Source organism: Cynocephalus volans, chromosome 12 (genome assembly GCF_027409185.1).
Source record: "Cynocephalus volans isolate mCynVol1 chromosome 12, mCynVol1.pri, whole genome shotgun sequence".
Lineage (NCBI taxonomy): Eukaryota > Metazoa > Chordata > Mammalia > Dermoptera > Cynocephalidae > Cynocephalus > Cynocephalus volans.
In genome coordinates, this window is record NC_084471.1 from 6,952,206 (window position 1) to 6,976,928 (window position 24,723).

General features: G+C 50.8%; 1 protein-coding gene across 1 annotated transcript; it reads right to left on the reverse strand.

The window, feature by feature from the left end:
* Positions 1-1,709: 1,709 nt before the first annotated feature.
* On the reverse strand, positions 1,710-21,475 carry PNPLA3 (patatin like phospholipase domain containing 3). Its single transcript, XM_063076200.1, has 9 exons — positions 21,289-21,475; positions 18,423-18,655; positions 16,809-16,874; positions 13,197-13,406; positions 11,152-11,212; positions 8,654-8,875; positions 7,132-7,264; positions 3,232-3,336; positions 1,710-1,953 (listed from the first exon to the last, which is right to left on the reverse strand). Exons 1-9 carry the CDS (start codon positions 21,473-21,475, stop codon positions 1,713-1,715), a joined length of 1,458 nt encoding a protein of 485 aa, XP_062932270.1. The 3' UTR covers positions 1,710-1,712.
* Positions 21,476-24,723: the final 3,248 nt, after the last annotated feature.

Sequence of the window (24,723 nt, forward strand, 5' to 3'; positions counted from 1 at the left end):
GTGGGGAGGGAAGCCTTGGCCATTTCTAAAATATTATACTTTTTCCTTATCTTAGTACATATTTTTTTAAAAATTACACAACATATGCTCATTGTAAGAAGGGTGAATAATTTTAAAAAGCAGAAAGAAAATACGTCCCATGTAATCCTATCAGCCATTTAACATATTTCCTGATAATGATAGTAAAGCCAGTGTATACATCTGTATGGAAATACACTGGTTAAAGTGCAGTTCTATTTGCTAATGACCTAGGATGTGGTTCATTGGAAGAAAGCCTGCTGAGAAGCTTGGGAAGGATGAGGGTGTGTTACAAGGAGTCCGGGTGGGTGTCAGGTGTGGCCTCCCCCACCCCCACTCCGGCTCTGCAAGGGGGCAGTGCTTTGGTCTGGTGCCTGGGTGGCGGGGGGGAGCCCACCACTCACCAGCCCTCACCTCACCAAGGAAGCGGGCACTACCAGAACTGGAAAGCCAGGACTGAATCCAGAACTCCTGCCCCAGAGGGGACTTCTGTGTACTGGGCGAGGACTCCGGATTTTCACAAGTAGCCTCTGCTTTTGAGGAGTTCACAATCTCATGGCAGCTCAAGAGAACAGCTCACACAGAGTTTGCCCCTGGAACCACATTTTCTTTTAAAAGGTACATCTTCTCAGTAAAGCCTGAACTTGCCAGTTCTTTGACTTCAGGATACTTGCACAATGTAGGTGAGAGTGGTGACTGCCTTTGCCAACACTGAGGAGTTTGAACATATTGTTGTTTCTTTTTCAGTTGTATATATTATACTAAAATGCATAAATAAGAAAAAAAACATGCATTTCACCTTCACTCATCTTATGCTGAGCTTGCTACCAGATTACCACACCCGGGAAAAGGTAGGTTCTCTCCTCAAGTGCTTTCTCTATCAAGGCTGGCGGAGTAGAGAGAGAAGCAGGGTGAGGAGAAAACAGGAAGATGCAAAGAGAAAAAAGAACGCAGACCAGAAACATGGGGAACACAAGCCAAGTTCAAGTTGAGGGCTGCAGGAAAGTAGGTGGAACCTTCCACTGTGTTCGGCTCCTGCCCAGGGGCCAGGGCGACTGCCCTGCACACTAGTTTTTTTTTTTTCTTTAGGGCTTAATTCATTCTATTAACATCTCATTGATTCACATAATACATATTCAATAGATAATAAAATTCTCTTATATTTTTATATAAAACTCTTTGTAAAATATTTTAGCTAGGTCAAAAAGGTGGTCTAAAATGTAAATAAGTTATCTTTAATGCCACCTGTACCCTTCTTGGGGAATAATTGTAGCCCCCTTCACCACCACCACACTGAGGCCAGCCCAGCCCTCAGCCACGAGCCCCCACCTGTCCAAAAGGTGACCTTTCCTGGAACCTGGCACTGGGACCGTCTAATCATTAACAGGGCTGTGAGACAGTCGGTGACGGACTCTCCATGCTGCTTCCTGGGGCCATTTCCCAACCGATTTAAATGATGCTTAAATATTAGATTTCCTTAAGTGCTAGACTTCCACACATACCAAATGTAGCTTGCTAGCTTTTCATAACACCAAATCCATTGCCTTTGGTTTCAGTAAACTATAAATTTAGCACAGAGGTCATGCCTGTCACAGGCATGGAGTCATTAAACAGCAGTGCAGAGGTAGCTGCACAAAGATTTGAAAGTCTCAGCCCCTTCGAAGGAATTTCCCCGACTTGCCTCCTCAAATGATTCAGTGACTCTTTTCGATTGGAAAAGTAGGGTCTGCAGAGCATGCCTCTGCCCCAGCAGATACTTCATTGCCCAAGAAGTAGGTCGGGCTGGACTTGAAGATGGACTGCTGGGTGGCCTCAGCTTTGGCCCCCACTGGACAGTCCACAGGGTGGGTATCTGGTTCACCAGGGGAGTAGGGAGTCCAGCTATGTTCCAGTCTGGGTGGGGACGCCTGCCTGCAGCTCGCTGACACTCGGGGTCTGAAACAAATGAAGAAAGCCAGCTCAGTGGCCCCTCCTGCTGCTCTGAGGTCTTTGGTCCCAGTGCGGATGGAATGATGCTTCCGGCCACTCAGCACACTGCTCTGGGCACCACGGGTGGTCCAGCCCAGAGCCACAGCTTCCTCCAGCCCTCAGTGCTGGGCTGATGTCACCATCCTGGTCCTCCAAGCCCACAGCCCTCCCAGTCTCCTGGACGTCTCCCCCCGGACAGCCACAGGCATCGCCCATCAACAAGTCCCTGATGGGGCCTATTGGCTCCCTCCACACAAACCACCCGTTCAGTCCGGACAGGCTTGCCACGGACCCCTCCTTCTGTCCCTTGAGCCTAGGGAAGCCTCTCAATCCCACAAATTGTGTTGAGACCAGGCCCCCCTTGTCCTCGCTAGTGAGCCTGTTGCCAGCCAGGCCCCACAGTCCACCTTCCACACGGCCACTGCCGTCATCTTCCCAGTACGAATCAGGCCTTCATGCTCCCCTGCTTTTAACGCCTTCAGTGTCTGCCAATCACAGTACCATCAGCAACAGAGTCCCCACCTCCTGAGTGTGCACCACATGCCAAGTACTGGCTAAGGGCTCTGGAAGCTGCACAGACACCCAGTGAAGGGATGAGACTCATCCCTGCTGGACAGGTGAGGAAACTGAGGCCCGTGATTCTCAGGGTAAGGCCCAATCCTCCTAACTGAAGCAAAGCCCTTCTTGCTCTGGATCAGAATTTTCAGAATCCAGAAAGTAGCGGTATCACCAGGGCCACCGTTAACAACGAAGACCACTGGTTCCTCCCCCAGGGACTGTGATCAGGAAGTCTGAGGTCACAGGACGGGGAATCTGCATTAGCAGATACTTCCTGCCCACACCAAGAAGCCTTGGCTGGCCCTGCCTCTCACTCGCTCTGTGCCCACCGCCCTCCCTGTGCTGGGGGCACCCTGGACTCCTTCTCTTAGGCAAAGCAATACTGATACTCCCCAACCCTCGCTCTGTCCCCTGCTTTATCACTGAGCTCTCTCCTCCTCTGCCACCCACACTGGGCTCAAATGGACACACCCGGCAGGAAGGCTCCCCAGGCCCCTGGGCAGTTGGGTGTGGGTTACAGATGTCAGCAGACATACTGGGATTCTGATTGACTCAGCTGCTTCCCACAAGACAGGACCCCCTGCACCTACCCAGCGTTCAGTCAGACATTTCTAGAATGCTGTATGAGGCCTGATCAGATGAAGGGAGTGCCCATCCAGCCCACACACCCACAGCCAAATTACTTACCTGGAAGCGGGGAATAGATACATCATCATTTGAGCACAAATCTGAGGGGTCACCCCTTGCAGCCACTGGATGTCATTAGGGATGTCTGGAAACCACATCACCAGTCTGCAGGAGTGAAGCCAAGACCGCCCCACACACATGTGAGCATCACCGTATCAGCAGGAAGATGAGACAAAAAGAGCAAAACGAAAACTAAATAAGAAGCAGTTCTCGTAGTTTTTTTCTCTTTGGCTCCTGGCCACTGTGCGGATCCAAGCCCTTGGCCTTGGTGTTATCAGCACCGCGCTCTCCCACGTGAGCCACCGGCTGGTCCTAAAGCAGTTGTCTTACAACAGCTCCCTTGTCCGGGTAAGCTGCAGCGTCATCTCTAACCCCAATCGGACAAGTTCCCAGAAGGTGGATTTGGGATGTTACAAAAAAGATGAACCCACCTAAAATCCCTAAAGCAAAGTGAAGCCACTTTTAGTTCAAGAAAGCTCAGGGGGGCTTACACGGAAATAAAAGGAAATGGCCTTGATTTCCCAGGGCTCTACCTGTCTCAAAGAGAAGCGAGGCAGATGCCAGCTACAGCAGAGTATCTTGTGGTTGGTATCCACACTCTGCATGGAGGCTGCTGTGCTCGGTCATGTGCAAGCCCAGCAGGGGTACCACGGCGAGGCCTGACCACTGCCCCCCATAGACTCCTCATCCCTCAGACACAAAAAGGACCCCCACATCATGAGCTTTGATAAGTATCTGAACACAAACCTCAGCCTGGGGCAACAGTGTTGCAGGAAAGAGGGGCTGACTCTGGAGGGGGTGGAGATGGAATCTGGGAAGGCTAACCAAGGGAGAGAATGGAGCTAGATTTTGAAGGAGGCCTTGGACGTTAAACGATGGACTGAAGGACATGCCAGACTAACTTGCTAACAAGAAGGCAATTCACTGATTCACTGCAGTGAATCTGAGGAAGGCTGACATATGGCAAATGCCCAGGATTCCAGCACACACGCGCCTGCCTCCAGTCCTGCCCAGCATATCGTGGATACAGCAAAAGTGCAGACCTACAAGAAGTGATAATTCTGCAAAAGCAATGAGAAAGGAAGGAAGCTGGGCAGAGGTCACCAATGAGCAACAGATTTCAATAGAATCCTGGGCCAATACAGAAGGGGAGGGGGCTGATGATGAAACAGGCAGAGCCAGACCCTCCACCCATCCACCTCTGCAAGGCACAGGGGGCGTTTACTGCCAGAGCAAAACCTGATAGTTCAAGTAACCCTCTGGGGAAAGGAAGGGCTTCTAGGAAAGAGGTAGCACCTCAAATTGACCTCCCATCTTCTGGCAGTGGGAGGCCCCCCAGTCACTGTCTGGGAGCTCTGCCAGGTGACACCCCTACCCCTTCTCACACTGAGCTGCCTTGTAGGGCAGAGACCTGACTGGAAAGCAGACTGGTCTCACCATAGCATGGGAAACCCAGCCCTGCAGTCCTTTGTGTCTACACAGGAACCAAGGACCACCGGGCACATGCCAAGAAGGGATAGCATGAAAGAGAAAGATGAGATAAACAGAAAAACTGACCCAAGAAGAAAGAGAGAAGGGATGACTCAGAAGACAGCAAATATGTCAAGAGAATACTACATCCATAAAACAAGAACAGAATGCTAAGAAAAAAGAACCAGCAGGGAACAAGAGAGCACTCTTGGGGACTAAATTATGCTCACTGAAATCAAACACTGTAGAATAGAACTGGAAGATAACATTTGAGGAAATCCATCAGAACAGAGGCAAAAAGATAAAAAGAGATGAAAAATATGGAAAGAAAAGTCAGTCAGAGAGACAGGAATACAACCTAGGAGGCCAAACGTCTTACTAACATAGAGCCTCAGAAAGAGGGGGGAAAAAAAGGAAATTGGAAGAATTACAGAAATAACAACAGAAGATCATTTCCCAGAGCTAGAGAAAGACAGAGGCTTTGACTCTAAGGAACTGCCCAGCTGAATGAATGAAATGAACTCACAGAAGACGCAGCCTCATGAAATTGCAAATTGAGGGCTAAAAAGACAGTCCTAAAAGCACTCACCTACAAAGAAGTGAGAACGTGGCTGTACTATACTCCTCATCAACAATTCTGGATGGAACAATGTCTCAATACTCTGAGAGGAAATAATTTTCAACCTGCAATTTTATATGCAGCCAACCCATCAATCAGATGTGACAGAAAATAAGCACATTTCCCGGCATGCATAATTTCATGAAGTTTACTCAGGAAATCCTTGAGAATTTACTTGAGGCCCGCTCCAGAAAAACAACAGAATATGCCAAGAAAAAGGAAGATACAGGATCCAGGAAGCCATGGGACCAAGGACAGGAGATGGCAGGAGAAGGCTGTGTCGTGGACACCCCAGGGCACTCACAGCTGGAGCTGGGGGACTAGGAGAAGTCCCAGTACAATTGACAGGACCAGAACTTCCACGTGATCTTAAAAACCAACTGCTGATGGGTCAGCTTGTTCTCCCTCTCTCAGGATCATTTCCCCAGGAATCCAAATCCCTGCCCCTCGAAGAACACGGAATCTGGGGTTATTTGAACAGCTTAAGTGTTAAATCACCAAGTCCAGGGCCCAGTCCACTGACCTCTTCCTAGCAGGCAGGTCTGTGTGCCTTGTGCCTCCTCATGTTGTCAAGCTCTTTGGTTCCCCCTTTCTTGGACTTCCTACAGGCCCTTGTTCCCCAATTCCTGACATCTCTTAGCTCCATCTTTTCTTCAGACCAGGGTGATTTTTTAAAAATCAAGTGTCTTCCATTTCCTGAAAACCCACCAAGGTAGGTTTTCTCATCCAGATATTACAGATGAGAATGCTGAGGCTCAGAGAAGTTGAGTGACTTGCCTGAGGTCACACAGCTTAGAAACTGCAGAGTCCCGGTCTGTTTCTAAAGCCCATACTCTTCATTAGTATAGTGGTGAGAAAAATAAATCAATAAAGCCCATACTCGTTTGTCTGTCATCTAATTTTTGCTACCATTATTACTGTCTTTTTTTTTTTTTTTTTTTTTTTTTGGTGGCCGGCCACATGGATTGAACCTTGGACTTTGGTGTTCTCAGCACCATGCTCTAACCAGCTGAGCTAACCAGCCAGATTTACTGTTATTATTATTTGAAAACAGAAATCAATGACACCACTAACTGGATGCTACTACATGACAAGCACTTCACGCACAGCACCTCACTGAGTCTCCTGACTATCCCCTGGCTTAGGGGATTTCTCTTACCATCCCATTTTCTAGATGGGAAGCTGCAGCACAGAGAGGTAAATTTAGTTGTCCAGGGTTACACAGCTTGGTAAGTGATGCAGCCAGGATTTGAACCGGGGCAGTCTGACTCCTGAGCCAAGCTGATGACCACTCTGCCCCTTGTGTCAGAGGGAGCCCGAGCAGTAAGTTCTAGGAACATCTCACTCTGAACTCCTGATTGCTGACTCTGAATCCTATTAACAAACTATGACTACAACAAAAGATGGAATACTCTAGTACCTTCACGTGATTTTTGCAAGAGGAACAGGCCTGAGGGACAGCAGGGACCCTGTTTCTAGACCTGGTCCTCCTACTAGCCAGCTCTGTGACCTCAGAGCTGTGACCCAACCTCACCAGGTCTCCGTTTCCCCAAGCAATCATAAGAAGCTGGACCAGATGCTACGTGAGGCAACTGCCAGCTCGGAGTCCCCTGGGAGGTTTCAGAGCTCACAGTGAATTACAGGTGCATGTGGCTCTATGGTTGGGTGGCAACTTTCAGGGGTGCTGTATAAAGACCATGAGCTGCCTCCTGCTGTCCAAGAAGCCAAGCCCTGGGCTCAGGGCCATATATGTATTATCTCATCTCACACCAACCCTGTGAGGAAGGCACAGAGCTACATAAAACACTCACCTCTGGATAAAGGCAATGGCAGATTCCACGGGCAGGGTACAGGGCAGCATCACGTAGGACAGTATCCTGATGGGTAAGAAGCTACAGATCTTGCTCATGTATCCATCTCTCTGTTTCATTGCTCCAGTCATTACTGGAAAAGACAATTTGGAGATATATCTCTCACCAGTGTGAGAAACCAAGTCACCTTACTCCACCAATGCTTGGAATTTCTACGAAATACACTAATCCTGGCAGCCAAAGAGTAGGACACATTCACACAGGAGACAGGAGGTGAGGTGTAGCAGGCTGTTCCTTTTACAGCGAAGGTGATGTAAAGATCAAGTCAGGAGCCCGGCCCAGGAGGCCCGTGATGGCATGCAGGACACAGGGCTCCCCACAAACAACCGTCTTAAATCAACAAGAACATCAGCAGGAGTGAGTGAGCTTCTCAGGCAGCACCAGCTGCGCACGCTGCTCCCTGCACCCTCAGTTGGGTTCCACCTCCTTCCTCCCAGGGCCCCAGCCTTTTCTCTCCCCTCTCCACCGACCTCAGGATGCCTCAAATCATACTAATATGGGCAGCTGCGTCTCCCAGCTCTTAGGATATTAGCACCCCATGGGCTAGGAATTGTGTCTGACTCATCTTTGAATTTCTCCAAATGCCTGACTCAGAAGCTGGTATGTGCATTCACCTATCTGTCTGAGTCTATTCGGGCTGCAATAACAAAGTACCACAAACAGGGCAGGTTATAAATGAGCACTTATTTCTCACAGTTCTGGAGGCTGGGAAGTCCAAGATCAAGGCACCAGCAGATGTCCTGGTGTCTGGTGAGGGCCCACTTTCTCACGAATGGTGCCTTCTGTGTCCTCACATGGTGGATGGGACAAAGGATCTCTCTTGGGCCTCTTTTTATAAAGGCACCAATCCCTACTCACCTCCCAAAGGCCCCACCTTCTACCACTATCACCTTGAGGGATTGAGATTTCGAGATATGAATTTTGGGGGGGACAAACATTCAGACCATAGCTCTTGTCCATTCAGTATTTGTCGACATTATAAAATGTAGCACCGTTCAGGGGAGGTTCAAAATTGTGGGTTTGGGGGAAGGGGGAATCAGAAGCGGCAGCTCCAGAGAGGAGGCTGGAGATGGGTGGAGAAGAGCAGCCAGAGAGCTGTTCCGAAGGAATGGGCCGAGTCCCAGAGGCAGGACCCCCGGGCCCTGGGGTCCACACAGGAGGAGCTCAGGAGTGAGGGAGACACGGCTGGAACGGCGAGTGCAGGGCCCGGCTGCTGGAGCGGGGAGCCTGTGCGGTCAACCCCGATGGGCTCGGCTGCCGTTGGTTTTCCTCCTGGTCACGCCCCCGTGGGAAGGGAGGCCGGCGAGGCGCAGGCTGGGTGGGAAGCCTGTCCCCGCGGCTCCACGCCACCGCTCCCCGCGTGGCAGCATCACCCTCCTCCATGACACACAGAAGAGAAGCCCGTCCACTCTCTCGGCACTCACAGGAAACCCACACGCTGCCACCCGCGCGGAGCCGGTACCTGTGGTGAGCTTGGGCGAGAGGGTCTCCAGGATGCTGTCATCCCAGGGCAGGATGCTGAGGCGCAGGTGCTCCAGCAGCTTCTGCTTCTCAGGCCCTAGCTCCGCGGCCACCGGCCCTGGGGAAGACTCTGGGCTCTTGTTTTCCCAGCTGGGCACGGCAACCTCCGACTCCACCTCTTCTGAGGATAAATTTAGGCACGGCTGGGGCTTGTTACAGATGCCTACAAAGGGCACAGAAAACAAACCCATCACACAAACGGGGAAGCGGGTCATTACCCACCCACCGCCCACAGCATTATTGGGCAGCCACGAGGGAGCCATTTTCAGCTACACACAAGGGGAGTGGGATGCAACAAGGGCAGCCCTTGTAACAGGGAGAAAGAAGAGTGGGGCTCTGAAGCCGGACAGATGTGAGTTCAGCGCCTGGCTCGAACACTCACTAGCTGCGTGGGCTCTACCTCCACATCCGGATTCATGAGGTTGAAAGACAAGGATTGTAATTAATTTCTAACAACTGAACCACTGGGTAAGCCTGTGTTCCAGGCCCTGAGCCAGGCACTTCACCATCAGGCCTTACAGCAGCTGTTCCTCTGCTACCGTTATCAATATCTCCATTTCTCAGCTGGGGAATCAGAAGCACAGAGAGGGCAAGAGATTTGTCCACAGCCACAGAGCCAGTATGTGGCAGAGCTGGGACTCGAAGCAGGGTCTGACAGCAAAGGTGGCACCCTGACCACACAGCTATGAGAGAAGCCTGAAATAAGGCAGTGCCATGCACCTGCACGTGCCAGACCCTGCCCAGGTGCTGTACTCAGCCACTGACACCAGGGAGCGGTCCCTGCTCTCACAGAATTCCCATGCTGGGTTGGGGCAGGGGACAGGTCATTTCTGATGCACCTAGCTCAACTCTCACTTCCAACCCCAGGTTAAAAAGACCAGGGACTGCTCTATGACGGCTGCACCTTGCTCCCCAAGGGACCTCACAACTGTGCTTCCCAGATCTCTCCCTCCTCACCCTCAAGAACGTCACTTTCCCGTAATACGCTTCAAAGAATCTGCTCCCAGGAAGATGTTGCCTTAGGACATGGAGCACAGCAGCTTTCCACAAATTCCCTCCCTCCCATGTGCCCTCAACCAGTGAGCAGATTCCCATCTTGCCTCGTCCCAGGAGTTCAAGCCAGAAGCTGAGATCACCCCCCAGTCTACCTCTTCCCAAACCTCCTGGGGTCACTTCCAAGTCTTGTTCCCTTGGACCTTCAAACTGGTTTCCTTCTTACTACCCTTGCTTCCAGGACGTCGGTCTCACCCTCCATGCACTGCAGTCAGGGCCTTGCAAAGCTCTTCTCCAGCCCTCCCGTGCCCCCCCCCACTCCTGCTTCAGCAGCCCTCAGTGGCTCCCTGTCGCTGCGGGAGGTAAACCCTCACCCTGTCTCCAAGGCCCAGCTCCACTCCATTTTCATTTATCGCCGTTCCTGTCCCCTCTTCTCCATCCAGCTCTGTGTCCCTCCCCGCCACCCTGCCCCACTACAGCTCTGCAGGCCTTTGTTCCATCCTCTCTGTGTCCTTCAGGTCCCCCATCCATGTCCCCCATGCCTAGAGCTCTCCCACTCGTCCCCAAAGTCTTGATGTGGAAGACTTTGGGGAAGTCTTCCTTCTGGAAGCCCTACATCCCCTCCATCCCCTCAGACCTTGGAGATTGCTCCTGCATGAACGTACATCATCCTGTATCTTCCTGTTGGCACACTGTCAACCTCCCATCTACTGTCTGCTCACTGCTCCCAAGAGACTGGCAGGGCTGTCATCTCTGTTCACTGCAGTATCCCTAGAGCACAGCCAATTGCTTGGCACCCTGAAGGTGCACAATGAACATTTTCTGAGTAGATAAACACAGTCTCCATGGTCTTGGCCAAAGACTAATTCAGAGGATCCATACATCAACCAACTTTCAGTATCAAAGAAAAATAGCTCCAAACACGTCTATCATTTGGTTCCACCCTAATATTCCCAAAGCTTGACTCCCCCAGCCCAGAGGATCCGGGCTAACTGGAAGGCAGGAATGTGACCTGGGAAGCAGTACCAACTGATCTAGGTGCGGGACCCATGCCTGGCTGGAGACAGGGATTCTGACTGCTTCTTCTGGGCCCAGTCCCAGAAACCCCGCTTAACTTCAGCCCTTGTCAAACTAGAGTTCACAAGAGTTCACGCAGAAAAGAAGACCAAACAGCCTTCAGACCAGGTGGCACTGGGGAGGGAGAGAGCCCTGGAGTCGTGACATCTGGTTGAAATCCCAACTCTGACCCGTGGGGTGGGGTGGGATGGGATGTGCTCCTCTCCAAGCCTCAGTGTCCTCATCTGTAAAATGCGGCAAAGATTTCTTATTTCACGGGGCTAATGAATAAGTTGAGCCCTGAGTGATAGAACTAAGATACATCTCCAGTTACCAAGACTGTTAAAAAGCTTGTCAAAAGGGCCGATCTGATCCCTCGTGCATACATACCCTTCTCTTCCAAGAACCTTAAGGCGTCTAAATATCCGCGAAAGCAGATCTCTGCGTGCACCTGTGAGCAGATCAAGCCAGTCAAATGCAGAGCAGAGTCACTCGGTGCCAGTTACTTAAACATCACGTGGAGACCACAGCAGAGAGATGAAGCATCCCACAGGCTCTGAGCCACTGGTGTGTGCTGAGCACAGCCACTGAGGCTGAACAAGAGACCTGGGTGCCCAGTAGACAGTGTGCTCCCAGTAGACAGTTTCCTGCAGGACTTGGCTTGAATGTCCCCCTCCACGGAGACTTTGCTCATGCCAGCATGACAGGTGCTTGTTTCTCTGGGCTCCTTCAGTCCCAGGACAAGCCTGCATCCTAACAGATTTTGGGGCCTGTTCTAGTTGTCACTGGGACAATAACAATCACCTCCTCCACTAATCTGTGTATAAATCACACAGGAAAATAAATTTGGTTGTGTCAAATAAAAATTATAGGAGGCCATTGTTCTGGACTAAGCTCCAGCACTAGGGTGCAACACCCCAATCATCATGGGGTGACCCTTGCTAAAGTTCCACGTCACCAAATCCAAAGTAACTTGTTGCCTGACCTACCGAGAAATCAGGTGAGAGAGGTAATGGCCAATTTCCCGAACACTCCAGTTTAAACATTTTTTTTTTTTTGGTGGCTGGCCAGTACAGGGATGGAACCCTGGACCTTGGTATTATCAGCATCACACTCTAACCCACTGAGCTAGGCGACCAACCCCTGGTTTAAACCTTTAATCGGCATAATGGAATTCCCTCTGCTTTAACCCTACCACAGAAAAAGACAGCGTCAGGAGTGACCTGATGTTAACAGATCAGTTATTTTTCTATTGTTCTATCTCCCTGGCCCTACCTTGCAAGAACAAGTAGCCTTGAAAGGTCGAGGGACAGCAGCTTTGGAATTATTCATAGTCCTTTGCTCTGCTTTCTGCAGCCCTTCTCTATAAAGCCAACCTCTTTGGCACACTTATTCTATTTGTCCACCTGAGGAAGGAAACTGAGGTACAGCTTAAACAAGAGTTTATCTGAGCCAATATAAGAATGACTGCAGCCCAGGAAACACCAGGTTACCTTGGGAAGTGCTCCGAGGGACAAAGGGGGCTTGATATTTTTATAATCACAAAAAGGGGAGGCAACAGGGAAGGATAACCCCTTAACCAGGCTTTACATTGGTTGTCTAGCATGACGTGAGTTAGTGGTTGGTCAATGTCTACATGTTGCTCTTCAAACAACTGCTGAATCCCTAAGGGTCACATCATTCTTTTCAACATTCTTTAGGTTAATTCATAGCTCTGTGAGCTGATACCACGTTTGGTCTCTAGGCCTGAAGAAAACTGTTTAGCAATGTTCCAGGACATGGGGGAGGTGACTATTGCACTCACCCCACATCCCAGGAGCTTGGGAATTTAGCTGACCCCAGTTATTGAAGTCAGAGCAATTTTCAATGTATCATATTTTATTCTAGAATCACAAATAAAGCCAACTGAGATTTTTAAACTAAATTTGTTGTAATTTTGTCCTCTGATCAATTGTAGCCTCCCCTCTCCCTTGGAGCCTGGACTGTGGGTGTGCATTGTATTGAACAGCCTTACTTCTCTCCAGGAGCCCAACAATTGGTGTCCACCGTCTACAGAGTTTCTTACTACATGAGAGTGGTTAAGGCATACTAAAACAACAAAAATCAAAAAAGGTTAAAACACCAAATATGGTGATTCAAATAACAATCATTGTGGTAATTAAACAAATAAAAAATCCTAATGCCCAGGCTGTACCCACTGATGACTTAAACCACAGTCCCTGGAAGTGGGATCTGACCTTCAGGGCTGTGTGTATGTTACCAGGTGATTCCCATTATCAGGCTGGTGCGTCACTGAGCTGGGACGAGCAACTTTTCTCTGAGTTAATAATCAATGACAAGGTCTGTTTCTGTTTGTACAGAGAACAACCAGTGTCTCCTGGCAAATAGCGAGGTAAAGAAGAGCTACACCCCAGATAATCCCCTTCCTCACTCACCTTGATATCTGGGGGGAGGAATGTCCTGGATAGAAGAAAGGTGTTCCCCGAGCAGATGCGTAGACTGAGGTTGCCAAAGTTCATGTGAAGAAAGTTCGTGGACTTGACTTTAGGGCAGATGTCATGTTCGCCATAGTAGGGGCACACGGTGATAGTCGTTTTGGAATCAATGTACGGTATGTTGTCACTCAATCCTCCATCCACGTATCGCTTTTAAGGAAGGGGGGAAAAGGACTGATATTGTCCAAAGCTCTGGGCTAGTGTTTAACGTGTTGTCAGATTATGGGCAGAGGCTTCTCAGAACCACAAGCAGACTGATACAGTGAGGGGGGGACAGCAGCTTTGAAATCATTCTTTCAACAAATCCTTACTGAGCATTTTTGTGCCAGGCCAGGCTCTACACTGACACTCAGGGTAGCTGTATAATGTTATACAGTGTGTGCACTGCACAAACGTGCCTGGCAAAGAGGTAGGTGGAGACTGGAGTCCAGCCCACATTGTGCTGGCCAAGTCCTAAGGCCAGGTGGGCACCCATAGGTATGCCCCTACCTGTGTGCATAAAGGGGCCATGTACACTAGGGATGCTCTGTGCACTGGGGACAGAGTGTGATGTAAACTCTGCCCCAGAGGAGTCAGATGATCATAGGTTCAAATCCAGATCTCCTTGCTGCTTGGGAAATCTGAGACAAGAGATTTAACCTGTGAGCCTGTATCTGCCCCTCCTCCCAACACCTTGAAAATGAGAAACAACATCTGAGGGACTTTTGATACATAAATGAAACAGTGAACCCAGGACCTAGGCAGCTCTCAGAAGATGATCTCTTATTCCTTCACAAAGTGGCTTTTTGGATAAATTATTCTGGGGGTGAGTTTTTCTTTACCTATATTCTTAAGCAACATTAGTGCCCATAGCTAAGCCGGGGCAGGTAGATTTTGCTTTGCTACAACTTGGACAGAGTCTGAACCTGTGAAATCAGTGTCTGACATGATTCCCAGCCCAGCTGTCAGGAGCCCACAGGGAAGGCCTGCAAAAGATCACGACTGAAAGCCTTTCCCTAGCCAACACTTCTAAACGGAGAAATTTCAGAGCAACTTCTAAACGGAGAAATTTCGGAGCAGGGCCTGGCCTGAAACAAGTCCAGAAAAGAATCCGGCATGTTTAGCAACATCCTAGCCATGAAGACATTCTTGCTTTGAGTCCAAAAATGATCAGATGTGGAGACAGCAACATCTGCAAAATTGTAACCACACAATTTCTACGGCATATGTATGAAGGCATCAAAAACCTCACTGGCATAAAGGGACAGGGGACCAAATGTCAGGAATCTCTAGTGAAGACTAAGGAGGGAAGAAGCAGACTGATCCTTTGTCATTCAAGGTTTAATCTAAAGTCCGATTATTCCTCTGTCAGATAGAATTTTTCCATCATTTCGAACTTTTCTATAGTAATGTTTTGAGTCTGCTTGGGTTGAATCTCAAGAATAACTTGTTCTACTTTTCAGCAGGATCCCTATGAGTATACTGAATGGGGATCGTGCGTCCACTAGAGCCGGAGTGGCCTGGGGGAAGCGGAGGGATGATGATGACAATCAAATAACCCACCTTTACCAAATCCACGTGTCAGGCTCTGTGCTAAGCCCTTTACCTGCATTGCTGCATGCAATTCCCACATCAACTGTGATACTGCACTACTGTTAATCCCCGGTTTGCAAATCAATCTCAGAGGGGTTAAGAGATGTGTCCAAAGTGGCCCAGGTATTATGTGGTAGAGCAGGGATTCAATTCTTGGTTTGTCTGCCATGCAGAGCCTGGGGCAACCACTTCATCACCGTAGGCCTCAGTTCTCTCATCTGTGAGTAGGGATGAGATTGCATCTGTCAGAGAGGTGCTCTGACGCACGAGTGAGGTTCGGTGTAATCTGCTCTGCAATGTGAGGAGGCATCACTATTAAAGCTTTCTTCCTGATCTGAGACATTGGGGTGTCATGTCTTCCTTCCTTAGAACAGAGTTTCTCAACTTGGCACTACTTACACTTGGGATCAGATAATTCCTTGTTGAGGGGGTGCTGTCCTGTGCACTGTAGTACCTTGAACAGTGTCCCTGGCCTCTGTCCACCAGATGCCAGTAGCACTCCCTCAGTCATGACAACCAAGACCCTCTCCGGACACATCCAGGTGTCCCCTGGGGGAGGCCCAAGGCTGCCAAGTGCCCCAGCCCAGAGCCAGCACTTAGTCCAGAGCCTGCAGAACAAACACTTCAAACAAGCAAATCAGCCTACCCATATATTCATTGAATTGAACTAACTCTTAGCACGGTCAGCAGCTTCTGACCAAAGCCATGTGCTAAAAAGGACAGAGCAGGACCCAGAGGGATTATAACTCTCAACCAGGAGGAAAAACCAGAGTTGTGCACTGGGGAGTCAGGGATCATCACTGTGACACGGTTGGGTGCCTTTTTGCTGAGTTCTGGGGAAGTCGAAAACCTACACAAAGCCACTGGCAGGACAAGGTGTACCACCTGGGCCACGCCAAGTTGCGGCAACATCAGAATGCAAAACATGTTTTGGGGGCTGGCCAGTCAGCTCAGTGGGTTAGAGCATGGTGCTGATAACACCAAGGTCCAGGGTTCAATCTCTGTACCAGCCAGCCACAAAACAAACAAAAAAAACCCAACCAAACAAACAAACAAACAAAAAACATGCTTTGGTCACTCAGTGGCCAGGCCTGAGTGGCCCTGTGGACCCCTGTCCTTCACCCTGACCCACGAGAGCTGCCCTGCAGTGAACAAAGACACTTCCTGTCCCAAGGGAAGCAGCAGAGAGGCCTGAGCACAGGCTCTGGCTATGCACCCTTGGGTAAGTCTGCTTCTCAGTTTCCCCACCAGCCACAGGGGATGAGTAATCACATCCCCTCCAGCAGAAGGACTCAATGAGAATGCACAGCTGGCACCTGCCTGGCATCACATGCTCCCTATAGGCACGTCCCTTCTGTGACTTGGTTATGCCCATGCTACCTATTGGGCTTTTTCAGATATCCTGCTACTATTCTCATGAGTTCAAAAATGATCCTAAAGGGTTAGTATTTTTTTTTCTTAATCCAAAAATCTAAAAAAGGCTAATATTTTAGAGACCAAACATTCTCTTGTGCATCAAAAGATGGCAAAACAAACTAAAGCAAAAATCCATATTAGGCCAGACTTACAGATTATTTTTTTGGTTTAGAAAATATATGACACATTTATTTCCCCCTAAGAATAAAGCTTTCCCTTACATGAGTAACAGATTCTTAAGTGTCTTATACTTTAACTAGGCCACTAGGAAGCAATCTTCAGTGTCACATGCAGATTAAGTGAACCAGCCAGTTTACCTTACAGATGGCGAGATAATTATTTACACGTGAAGTCAGTTTTGCTGCCTGAGCAGCCTGGAAGTGGGAACAGCTATGGATTCTCTGTCTGAAAGGCTGAGAGGCACATGGCTCTGCTTTTGCATTTGGACAGGGCCCTGGGGTGCCTGAGTCTGTTGCTTTGCCTCCTAGGCAGGAGCAGCAGCATATGTGCACTTCCAAGGGGAAGCCCCAGGACTCAGCTCTCATAGCCCCAAAGCAGACTCACCACACCTCTGAAGGAAGGAGGGAAGAAGCCGCAGAAGAAAGGGATGAAGCAGGAGCACAGCAGGGCCTGCAAAGATGAAGACAAGAGGGAATGAGGCCACAGCCCAGACGCCCCACCCTTCCATTTCCCTGGTCCTTTCTTAAGCCTTCTCCGAGTGAGCAGGCCAGCAAATCTGAACCGCTCTCTGCACAGAGCAGGTGCCTTAACAAATGGGTCGAAGGAATGGTCAACCAACATACACACTTGTGCTTCAGGCCTATGGGTCTTAGGTATAGCATAAGCTCCTTAACAATAGTCTGTGGACTTCAACTTCCAGTCCTTGCTCCCCATGAGAGCCACACGGGGCCATCACAGGCAGGACCAAGAGCTGCTGACTCATTGACTGGAAAGGGCTAGATCAGCATCGCAAATGCTGATATTCGCTAGAATCACCAGAGAGTGTGGACCCACAGATTCTGTGTCCTGCCCTGGGATTCTGAGGCACCAAGTGGGAGGTTGTGGAGGATACCAACATTAAGAAGCAAACGTAGTTTTAGCAGGGCTGAAGCCTGGTAGTTTAAGGTATAGTCTAACTTTTTAGAATTGCCATAGAAATGCTAAGCTTGGGAAAAACAGAAAACTTCCCCAGGACTAAAGTCTCTGTTGTAGATTAAAAAATTGTAACATAGCAAAAATGCTGGCTCTAAGGGCGGATGTCCTTGGTGCAGCTAAACCTAATGATTGTTGCCATGACAAATATCTTACTGCTCCTTTTGCAACCACCTGTGTTCCTTTTCTGTAACTTTCTTGCCTGGAGAATAAAAACGGAGAGAAAACCTGATTCAGGGTTATTTTCCGAGGAATGCTTCTCTCTTGAAGATTCTGAAATTAACCCTTTTGGGCCTCTAACTGCTCAGAAGATATGGGCTTTGAGTAGTCCTTTGCATCTCTGTCACCCTGGGAGAGGTGACAGGAGGTGGGGCCCAAGAGAGTCTGCATCAGGTGAGATTAGTGGGACAATCCCAGGACCACACTTCAAGAAATGCCATGCCCCAGGACACCATACAGATTCACTGGGAGAATGGATTCATGTGGGGACAGACAGGTGCCAGCTGTTTAGAAAGAGCTTTGGTAAACAAGGTTAAACACAGGACGAAACTGACTGCTAGGCCAGTGCTTCTGTGTGCCAGGCTGCTGCCTTGTACAGACCAGACCTATGCTAAGTACAATGTAGTCATTCATCCAGGGAACTCTTAGGAAAAGCATTAGCTAAATTAAAAGGTATTTTGATATGGCAAAATTCCCTTCTCTGTGCTAGACCCTGAGGATAGAGGCAAATAGGACACGTTTCCACCCTTGCGGGGCTTCCCCCAAGAAGGTGTCCTCAGTACAGGACAAGCATAGAGAGAGGTGAGGTGAGTGACGCACGTGGGACAGGCTGATCATGAGCCGAGTCTTGAAGGAGGGGGAAGAACTACTTGAAATTGAAACTGTCCTGGACCATTCGGGGATTACAGCCGCTGTGGACCCAATCACGGAAGCACACGGAGTTTATCTCACTCCGGCAGCCCTCTGCTGCTTCTAAAACCAACGCTCCTTCCTCCTTAACAACACCCAGATAAGCAAACTGCTTACATCCACGACTTCATCTTTCGACTGAAAATCTGACACCAGCACATTTTCCCCATCAGGCACTCTGGTGAGCGACACGCACATTTTGCCGGAGACGATTTGGTGGATATTGGCTGGGAGGTGTTTGTGGAGACCATCTTTGATGCACTTGCTCAGGTTGAAGGACGGATGGAGGACGCCAAGGTTCCGTCTCTTGACCATCTGGATCATGTCCAAGAGGATCTGCAGAGTCTGGTCTGGGGGCAGGAGACAAAGCCATGAAAGAATGTACCACACTAGAGACAGGAATTTTTTTAGCAAGACCAGACACCAGATGGTAAGGAAACTGCCAACCTTTTTTGAGACCTGTGCTATCTAACACAATAGCCACATGTGGCCACTAAGCCCCTTGAATTGAGATGTGTGAAATACACACTGGATTTCAATGATTTATCTTGATTAGATGTGAAAATGGTGATATTTTGGATATCCCTGGCTCAGTGAAATGAATTTCACCCATGTCTTTTACTGTTTTCAATGTGGCTACTAAGGAATGTAAAATGACATATGGTGGCTTGCAGTGTATTTCTATTTGACAGTGCTGCTTCAGGCCAGGCCACAGGAACAAACCTCCCACTTACAGCAGCCCGGGTGAGTGCTCCCCACCACTGTGACTCACAAAGCCAGAAGCCAGGAACACATCAGCACCAGAGCTTTGGCACAGAAGGTCTTAACACCATGGGGTGCAGGAGATGGAATGCAGGCTTAGACCTGAGTTTGAATTCTGCTTCCACCTCTCACTCGGGTGGACCTCAGTAAGGCACTTTGCCACCTGTCTGAGTCCCAGACTGTGCCTTTCTAATGTAGAACAAAGATGTACCTACCTTCTGGAGACAGAGAGGATTAGATAAATTATGATCCATAAGGTGCTCAACCTGGAAGAGGCTCCTAATAACTAGTCTCAACCTTAACCCTCTAGGGCCAGAATCACAACTGTGCAGTGGGCACAGGGCACATCTGTGCTCCACCTGACCTCTCTCACGAGCCCGCCCCCACTGGCTCATCGGGCACGCAGGATCATCCAACCCAGCCCGAGGCCTGGCCAGCCGTAAATGCTGGGATGTACGTGACAGACTTGCCCCAGCCTGTCCCAATCCAACTCTGAACTCGACTCAGAGCTCTCCCTCCTTGAATGGCCCTGCAGAGCCTGGACAGAAGGCGTAAAACTGCACACGGTGGGGAGGTTCTGCCCATCTCTTCTGCCAAGTCAGCCTCGTCTCAGGTGCACTGAGGAGCTATGCCCAAGCTGCAGCCCCTGAGAAATGCTCCTCATCAGCCCCCAAATGCATAGTCCCCTGTGAGACAGGAGGCTAAAGCAGAACCCTGGGGCCCCTGGAACATGGGAAGTGGCTCCTGCAAAAACTTCTAGGCCCGCCACTCTCCAGGGACTTGATGGTCCCTGAGCCTCCCTCTGTCCTGCCAGGCACAGCCCCAGGCTGCACCTGTCTTCTGTCCAGTCAGGAAACCCCTCCACACTGGAGTCAACATACTTCAGGCTTCGGGGGTCAGTGCATTTGAACCTTGTCCCAAGTAAACACTCATCAATGTGGGTGCCCACAGGCCACCTTGGCATACAAGAGCTGGCTTTGATCATTACTAAAGCCCAGAGTCTGCAGATGGCCACATGGCCAGTCTAATCCTCCTGGAGGTCACACTCCCTGCCCTTTGCCCCTCTCCCCCTGGCTGGGGAGGGCTGGGGAAGGCCGATGGGCTGGCAGACAGCCAGGGCGGCCTTTCTCCTAATCCTCACTTCCCCATCAGGCCGGGGTCTGCTCACTGAACCTACCCAATGACAGGGCTCCACCGACCAGGCAGGGACTTCCTCACCACCAGGAACAAAGTCACTCAGTGCAGGCGCTGGCAGGCATAGCAAAGAGTAAATCCTTAAGGAAGCCCAGATAAGTGGGTGAAAAGGAGCATGATCTTCCTGTCTGGGGCCCTTTGATGTCAAAAGCTCCATGATGCCACTCGCCCCAGGCCCTGTTCCCTGGCTCAGAACCCCAGAATGTGGCACATCCTTCCCTGAGAAAGATGCCAAACCCTAGTAGTTCTGGCAAGAGAGAAACAACTCCCACGTCCTCCCCTTCCACTGACACCCACATGGACAAATGTTTAATCAGGACGAGATTCAAATGCACAGGATCTCATTTCTAGGGGCACTGAGCTCAGAGGGGAGGGGAGGGCTGGCCCAGGACAGTGGAGACTGGAGGAGAGGCTTGGATGGGGGCATGTCCAGGGATCCACTCCAGCCACCAGGAAGGGTCCCGAATAGTGGAGGAGGGAAAGGAAACAACTTTCCTATCCCCGGTCTGCCCCCCTCCCCCGCCGTGGTCTCGCCTCCAAACCGGCTATTCCTTCCCTGCTGCGTGCCCCAGGGTTGCCCCCTCCCAGAGGCTACCCAGCCGCCGGAGGGTTGGGGCGCGCTTTCTCCAGGCCAAAGCCCCGCTCTTGCTCAGACCCAGGGCGCCCAGCACCTCCCACCGCAGGGACCTCCCCCACCACCGTCCCCCGGGTCCCGCTCCCTACTCCCTGTCGCCCCGGGGTGACCCGGCTCTCAGTCCCGGGACGCGGGGCTCCTTTCGAGCCCGGGCGCTGGAGTGGGGGTAGGGGGAGAAGGCGCGAAGGGTCCCCGACTTCGTCCTCTCGCGGTTCCCACGGCCAGAACAGCCGCCCGCCGGGCGCGCCCCCTTCCTGGGCCCAGCGACCGAGTCCCCCCCAGCCCCGGCCCCCGGCCCCCGGCCCCCGGCGAGGGGCTAGAGGACGCTGCGGTGGAGGTATCTGCCTGGGGACGGGGAGCTGCAGGATGCACCCCGCGGCGGCGCGGACGCACCCAGCGGGATCCCGGCGAGCACGCCGACGCAGTGCAGCGCCCCGCCCGAGGAGCCGAAGAGCATGCGCGCGTCGCGGAGCAGGTGCGGGGCGCGCTCGCTCAGGCACAGGGTGGCGCCGATGTGGTAGAAGCCCAGGAAGCCGCAGCCCGCGAAGGACACGCTCCAGCCGCGCTCGGGGTCGTACATGGCGGCGGCGCCGGCGGTGCGGGTCGGGGTCGGGGTCGGGGTCGGGCTGCGGCGGCGTCCGGCTCGGCTGCTGCTCCGCGCGGTGCCTGTCGCTGTCGCTGTCGCTCTCGGCCCGGCCCCGCCGAGCGCAAGACATTCCCTGCGTGACGTCACCGCCGGCCCGGCCCCTCGGGCCACGCCAGGGACCCTGCGGGGGCCCGGGGCGGGGGCGGACCTGCACCGGGGTCCAGCCCCCGGGGGCCCCCGACTCGGGAGAGAGAAGTTTTTCCAAAAGTGCAAAAGGCAGTGATGTCCTTTTCTGTTCCTTTTCATCCATTAAGTCGGGGGGAAAGTGGTCGCTGATGCTCACTTAGGTCCCTGATCCTTTTGACACCTTTTCATTTCCTTTTTTACTCGGGGAGATTCAGCCTAAAGCAGGCACCACCATCAGAATAGAATGTACTGTATTTGGTTCGTTTTCTTGCAACTTTTGGTATGATCGTCTTCAGTTCATGGCACCTGGGAGAGATTTTTAATTTAATGACAGTGACACGAAGTTTCCGTTTCTAAGTTTCTGGCCGAGCGGAGCGCGGACTGCCCACCCCAACCCCCCTGGGAAGCCCGGATGGTGGGTCTGTCCCTCCCTACATGCTGGCTTCGCTGAGGGGAACGGAGGCGGGGATCCTGCCCTGACCCTCCACCCCCACCTTGGGGCAGGATCAGGTGGGGTCATGATCTCTGTCCTCCTGCTCCCCTCCCAGGACCCACCCATCCCTCCTGCATGGCATGACCACTCTTACCACTAATGATAGGAAGGCCAGGACCTGGGGACAGGAATTTGAGGCTGTGACTAAAGGACCCAGATGAGTCACCTGCCACCAGCCGCACGCCTTCACATTCTCTTCCTGTCCACCCTCAGACATCTGTCCTCCCCAGTGTGACCCAGATGTGGGCAGGGAGAAGCAGAGCCGAGGCGTTACCCTGTCTCTGTTGCGGCATGTTGACAGCAGGTGGACCCTTCCCCACCTCCCAGAGACAAAGAGAGGAAAAGACTGGGCAAGGGTCTCATGGCCCAGCTCTCTCGGCCCCTCACCAAGTGTCCAGTGGGGTGAGCACATGGAGTCGTGGCTGAGACTGCAGGCTTTGGCATCAGAAAGCCAGGGCACAAAGGCTGGCTTCTCTGATCATTACAGCTTGTGAGCATCATTTAACCTCCCAGACCTTCAGTGTTCTTATCTGTACCACTGGGGAGAAAACTGCTGTGTGAAGGTCATGGCAAGGTTCAATGTGATGGACGGAAGGCACCCCACACAGTGCCTGGCAGTACCGCCCTTAGTCCTGGGTAGGAGGGCCCTGCCCCGGCTCCCCATCTGTCTCTCTCTGAGTCTCTGTCTCTCACACCCATGCTCTCTCACATGGCTCCTTCCACAATCAGGATCTAGCCCTCAGCTGCATGCTGGGCCATAAGCATTTCCTAACTTGAGCTCACTGTTCAGGCCCCAGGGAAAGTTCTCCATATCCCCTGGCTTGTTCCCTCAGAAGAAAAAGTGTGTGCTTTGCCGGTGGTGCAGAGATCTCGGTGGTGCCCTGCTCGCGTCGCACACAGACCCTTATTTGCAGCATGGGGAGAACTGACAGCTGAAGCACTGAGGAAAGAAGAAAAACAAACTAATGTGTCGAATCCTTGTCTGGTGTCACAGAGGCCACTGCTGCTTGCATAATGAAGTGTCCTTTCCTGAGAGTGACAAGCATACGTTTCCCTGCGGCTCATGTTCTAGTTCATGGGACTCGTGGGATTGATTAGCAGCAGCTGTACATGGAGGCTGAGGAACATTTTCAATATTAAGCAATTCATATTGCTATTAAATTTGTATATTCACAGGTCTGACTATAACATGTGAAACCTGATGCCTCTTCTTGACTTTAGCAACTAGAAGAATATGAAACAGTAGAATTGCAAATAGTTTTATTTTGGTAAAAATATTTAATAAGACTTAAATTTTCAATCATATTAAATTTAGATTTAAAACTTTTAAATAGTTTTTATAGGATATGTAGAGTGTGCAACTCATCCCAGTTTTCCCGGGACTTTCCTGGTTTTAGTGCTGAAAGTGCTGCAGCCTGGGAAACCTCTCAGTTGGTCAATGCTAAGTTTCTTGCTGTGGGCCCTGCAAATGTCAGGAGTAGTTCTATCTGGCTCAGAATAAGTCCTCAATAAATCCTAGCAATTTTTAATCTTGGTCAGGAGATGGCCAAGCCCCCGGCATAGAGACCTGTGACAAGACACAGAGAACGGGAAACCAGCTCAGAATAGAAACACACACACAGTCGACCCTCACTATTCCTGGGTTCTGTATTGATGAATTTGCCTACTTGCTAAATTTAATTGTAACTCCAAAATCAATACTTGCAGTTCTTTTGTGGACACTTGTGGACATGCCAAGAGCAGCATAAAAAACTGAATTACCTGATGTGCGCATTCTCAGCTGAGGCTGAGCCAGGGGTGACACTCCGCTTTCTTGTTTCAGCTCTCAGACTACAAATACGAGTCCTTGGCGTGGTCCATTTAGAGCCAGGTTTTTCACATTTTGGGCCTTTTTGTTGGTGATTTTGCTCTTTAAAATGGCCCTCATGTGCAGTGCTGAAGAGCTGTCTAGTGTTCATAAGTGTGTGGAGGCTGTGATGTACCCTACAGACAAAATCCATGTGTTATATCAGCTTCATTCAAGTGTGAGTCATAGTCCTGTTGGCTGTGAATTGAATGTTAATGAACCAGCAATATATATCAGATCAGGTGTCTTTAGACAGAAGCGCACACATAAAGCAAGATTATAATGTAACCAGAAGCTGGCAGGAACCTAATTCTCTGTTTTCCCCTGGAGTGATGATTCATTACTGGCTAACTCAGTGTATGCGGTGACTTTATAGAACATCACCCCCTTGAACAACAGGAATCAACTGTACATCACCCCAGCGTTCACAAAGGGGAGCAGGGAGGTGCTGTGAACCCCAGGGTTTGTGTGTGATGGTGACAAGAGGGCTCCAGGAGCCTGCTGTCCTCCTCCATGCACCTTTGGTCAAAGGAGGGCCAGCACCCCTCACCCAGTTACCACGCCCCAGCACCATGGGGCTGTCTGACTCTGGGAGGCCTTAGCTCCTGGGTCCACCTGCCAGGTGCCTGGATCCATTCACAGAGAGGCGCTCTTGTGAATGGGAGAACTGGCTCATTGCAGCATTGGACAAGAAGGGAAGGAAACGACGAGACCTTC

Excerpts from the sequence above, each read along its gene's own strand:
- PNPLA3 (XM_063076200.1), bottom strand. The coding sequence starts at position 21,475 with ATGTACGACCCCGAGCGCGGCTGGAGCGTGTCCTTCGCGGGCTGCGGC. Across the intron at positions 16,875-18,422 it reads CGAAAGATGAAGTCGTGGAT|GCCCTGCTGTGCTCCTGCTT; the intron begins GTAAGCAGTTTG and ends TCATCTTTGCAG. Across the intron at positions 11,213-13,196 it reads TCCTCCCCCCAGATATCAAG|GTGCACGCAGAGATCTGCTT; the intron begins GTGAGTGAGGAA and ends ATCTGCTCACAG.